Below are 5,000 nucleotides of genomic sequence, written 5' to 3' on the forward strand. Positions count from 1 at the left end.
TGGCATATATATATATATATATATGTATAAATATATAATATATATATATATATTGTGTGTGTGTGTGTGTGTGTGTTTTTTTTTTCTTTTTTTGATTGTTTGTATGTTTATACGCCTGTAATATATTCTCAAAAGCTACCAAAATTATCGTACAAATGTACTTGACCACTCTCTGTTTCCAACATATTTAAATCTCATCATCATCATAAAAGTACCGATTAATATTATATCTAATCAATGTACCCAGGTCACCATTACATAAATATTCTTATTCTTTTCCTCAGTGAATTTTATCTATGGAGTCCTTGACTGTAACCGGTAACATTTAAGATTATCTAGTCTCTGGGAGCTTTTGATTTAAGTGTGTTTCCCTCTTCAGGTAATGGCCGAGTTACGTCATCGCATGCGGGAAAGAACGAGTCTAGTAAACATGACTTGCCATAAATATAGAAACAAACTGCTCCATCTCTACGCGTAAGTTTCAATGGAAATCTAGATGTTTTCTCTCTCTCTCTCTCTCTCTCTCCTCTCTCTCTCTCTCTCTCTCCTGTTATCATTGTTACATCATTAACATTAATATCTGAGTGCAACCAAACTGATTCGCCAGTTGAAAAGGCAGAACCCCACACGTCGAAGGGTTCAGTGTGGCAAAAAAAAAAAAAAAAAAAAAAAAAGAAAAAAAATAGAAGAAACAGAGCCAATCACTAATAATATAAAGGAAAACTTGTGCATATGGAAATGTTAAAAACGGATGAGTTACATATAAACCTTGATATAAAATATGAAACCAAACTTGTCCCATCAGTATAATTACTCGACTGAGATTATTTCACAATTGGTCACATCAATAAAAATCTAGAATCCTGCGTGCTATTGAGCCTGATAAAAAAAAATGCAGCACTTAGCTAAATTTAAAATATTTCTCTCTCTCTCTCTCTCTCTCTCTCTCTCTCTCTCTCCTCTCTCCTTTACATTTTTTGTTTTGTTAGCCTAAAACTTGTATTTCTTAAAAGCAATTTTTGCTTGCGTTGAAAACCAAAGTCAATCACCCATGAAGAGGAGGATCTTCTTCCCAAATATGTGTGTGCAGGTGAATTGCAACACTGGTGCGTGCTTGGCAATAATAGGTTTAAACTTAGACCGGTTTCTTTTAGATTATACAGGCTTTTGTCTCCTTAGTTCGCGTGGCGGTTTTAGCGTCTGTACCCTTTACGACGCATTGAATTACAAAAGGACTTTCTTTGCTTTGAGCATAGCGATATATGATAGTGAATTCTAGATTTAGATTATTTATATTATAGATAGTTTGGGCCAATGCATATTGATAGATAGTTAGATAGATAGTTAGATAGATAGATAGATAGCCTTGTCATTCTCATATAGTTTATTTATTTCCTTATTTCCTTTCTTCACTGGGTTATTTTTTTCCCTGCTGGAGCCCTTGGGCTTAGAGCATCCTGGTTTCCCAACTAGGGTTGAAGCTTAGCTACCTAGCAATAATAATAATAATAATAATAATAATAATAATAATAATAATAATAATAATAATAATAATAATAGAAAGGGACGGTCCGAAATATGACAATATTTATTTCAGCTTCTTTGTTACAATGTTTACCTTAACCTTAAAGATAAACAAGCTTGCCTACAAATCTTGAAAACCAGATTCTCAAAGTGCTTTGGGAAGAGTCATTGAACACAACAGTGTAGTTTTTTCCCAATTTGATATTGTTAACTGTAGCTTGATTACAGCAGCACATGTATCTTCATCAGAGCTTATGAGCATATGAAGGCATCGCTGTTGTGGTTGTTTTGTTGTTAACGGTTGTGTTTTTGAAGGTCAATGTTGTAGATTAACCTAACCTTGTGCAGGGCCAAATTGTAATCCAGTGCTAAAGGGAATGTGAGGCCTGGCGTAGATCGTGGAACTTGGCCAAACGAACCGAAATTGTATATGTAAGAATTGTAGACGGTGTTGTTGGACGTGTATTAATCTGGCAGTAATCCACAAGGACTTTTATTATTAGAGTGGCCTTCGGCGTATATAAAGAATTTATTCCGCGCTCTTGTCATCTAATCCACAAGAAAAAAAACACATTCAAGCGTTCTTCATGAACTACAGAAATTATGTGGAGAGAGAGAGAGAGAGAGAGAGAGAGAGAGAGAGAGAGATTGTGTTTGTAAAAGGCGTTTTGCAATTGAAATGCACTAAGAGGTAGAGCGATTGTGACAGATTCAAGTGCTCCTAACCAGTGGATTAGACGGGCTTTTATATATATATATATATATATATATCATTAAGAAGATAATCCACGGAGACCGGCCACCAGACATGCATCAGAGGTCAAGACTTCCTCCAAGCGGCTCAACAATAAGAACACGCACCTGGATGTAATTAAATTTGGCTAATCCTTCCAGCAATTATAACAACTATAGAACAATTGAACACACCCTTTTGCTTTCATATATAAACCGTCACTCTCCACTGTAAGCCTCACTTGTACTTTACATCCTGAAGAGGGTCGATGTTTATTGACCGAAATATAGTGTGATTTATTCATATTTCCTGTGTTTCTTTTATGGGCCTTTTTGAAAAAACATGTTAAACTGTTCGATTACAGTTATAAATAAGACATATATATATATATATATATATGTATATATATATATATATATATATATGTATATATATATATATATACATATATACATATATATATATATATATATATGAAAATAACTGAAATTATGGTGACAATACCTATAGTCCATTTCTTTTAGCGAGTCATATTTGCACCGACTCGCAGCGGTGCCCTTTTAGCTCGGAAAAGTTTCCTGATCACTGATTGGATGGACAAGATAATTCTAACCAATCAGCGATCAGGAAACTTTTCCGAGCTAAAAGGGCACCACCGCGAGTCGGTGCAAATATGCATCGCTAAAAGAAATGGACTATAGTATAACAACTATAATGAGAAAAATGTATCTTGTAGCAACTACAGCAGTAGCATAATGGTACTATAGTTGGCGTAATAATGATAATCACATGACATACAAAAAGTATTTCTTTGCTTGGTACTGAACTGACGTTGCAAGAATGCTTCCTCTATAAGAAGAGTCCATCCTGATGCAGTTGAGGCTAAATGTAAACCACTTGAGTTGCCGAAAATAGCGCTGATGATTTGTCAAGCATCTAGAAAGATAACAAGCACACGCACATACACATATATATTTACAGTATATATATATATATATATATATATACATATATATGTATATATACATTATATACATATATATATATATGTATATATACATATGTGTGTATATATATACATATACATAATTATATGCGTATGTGTGTATGGGGGTTTGCATTATATATTTACATCTCTCTCTCTCTCTCTCTCTCTCTCTCTCTCTACACACACACACATACACACACACACACACACACACACATATATATATATATATATATATGTGTGTGTGTGTGTGTGTGTGTGTCTGTGGCCTTTGTTTTGCTGTAGACTAGAAACGGCTGCATTTGTTGTTGTTGTATAAATGTTGTTGTATATACGTGTGAGAATTATTTTGAATTATTATGCTGGCTACAAGATTCAGTATCATCAACCGTGAAATGTTGAGTTTGACTTTAATTATTAGACCTACTATTGTTATCACTATCATTGTTATTATCATTATAGTTATTATTATCACCACTGCGTTGTTCTTTCCTTGAAGGAAATGGCTTGGCGTAGAGGAATCTTGGCAAAGAGTCGACCCTTTACTGCACGTGAACCCAGATATTCTTGTAAACCGCAAGCAGAGATTAGTGTGGTGTAAGGTAAGGTTTTGCTTTCTATTCTTTTTTCGTTTTGCCTTATTCATTTCATCGGATTCCTATTTCTTGAGGCTGTTTGGTATGTATTGATAAATATAATATATATATATATATATATATATATATATATATTATATATACATATGTATATCTGTTTTAATGATATTAATGTTTTTTTTTTTTTTTAACTATTCTATTTAAATTTTTCAATACTTCTTATATCGTTTATTCATTTCCTTTCCTCGCTGGGCTATTTTTCCCTGTTTGAGCCCTTGGGCTTATAGCATCTTGCTTTTTCCAACTAGGGTTGTTGCTTGGCTTGTAATAATAATAATAATAATAATAATAATAATAACAATACCGTATTATTTCTAGAGTTATACTCACCATCATCATCATCATCACCTCCTACGCATATTGACGCAAAGGGCCTCAGTTAGATCTCACCACTCGTCTCTATCTTTGGCTCTTAATTCAATACCTCTCCATTCATCATCTCCCACGTCACGTTTCATAGTCATCAGCCATGTAGGCCTGGGTCTTTCAACTCTTCTAGTGCCTTGCAGAGCCCAGTTGAAAGTTTGATGAACTAATCGTTTTTGGGAATGCGAAGAGCATGTCCAAATCATCTCCATCTACCCCTCACCTTGATCTCATCCACATGGCACTTGAGTAATCTCTCTTATAGTTTCACTTCTAATCCTGTCCCGCCATTCATACTATTGTGCTAAAATTGTCGTAAATCAATTGTTGTTGGGAGAATGTCCTTCAAGGTAGCCGTTGAATCATCTTGGCCTTATACCAGCTCTTAGGTCTGCCCTTTGTTTCTGTGGATTGCCTGGCCCTTAGGGCCAAGCACTGGCTCTTGTAATTCCGCCTTCCAAAGGAAACCTTCGATAGAAATTCTTGACGATATATCAAAAAGTAGTGTTGACAATTTTTTTAATAACTGAAACTGCATTAAAAAGTGGTGATTGATCTGAAAATGCATATAGTAGCAATTTAAATGAGAGAGAGAGAGAGAGAGAGAGAGAGAGAGAGAGAGAGAGAGAGAGAGATTAATTGATTGATTATGAGTTATCTGGCATCCTGACATCTAAGGTCATTGACGCCGAGAGAGAGAGAGAGAGAGAGAGAGAGAGAGAGAGAGTTAAAT

General features: G+C 34.7%; 1 protein-coding gene across 1 annotated transcript in view; it reads left to right on the plus strand.

Moving 5' to 3' along the window:
* The window catches only part of LOC137624752 (carbohydrate sulfotransferase 11-like), a 23,896-nt gene that overhangs the window by 16,368 nt on the left and 2,528 nt on the right, over positions 1-5,000 (plus strand). Inside the window, exons 2-3 of the mRNA XM_068355703.1 lie at positions 380-474; positions 3,745-3,847. Coding sequence (XP_068211804.1) covers positions 380-474; positions 3,745-3,847 — 198 coding nt within the window. The remainder of the gene's footprint in view (positions 1-379; positions 475-3,744; positions 3,848-5,000) is intronic.

Source organism: Palaemon carinicauda, chromosome 31 (genome assembly GCF_036898095.1).
Source record: "Palaemon carinicauda isolate YSFRI2023 chromosome 31, ASM3689809v2, whole genome shotgun sequence".
In the NCBI taxonomy this organism is placed as follows: domain Eukaryota; kingdom Metazoa; phylum Arthropoda; class Malacostraca; order Decapoda; family Palaemonidae; genus Palaemon; species Palaemon carinicauda.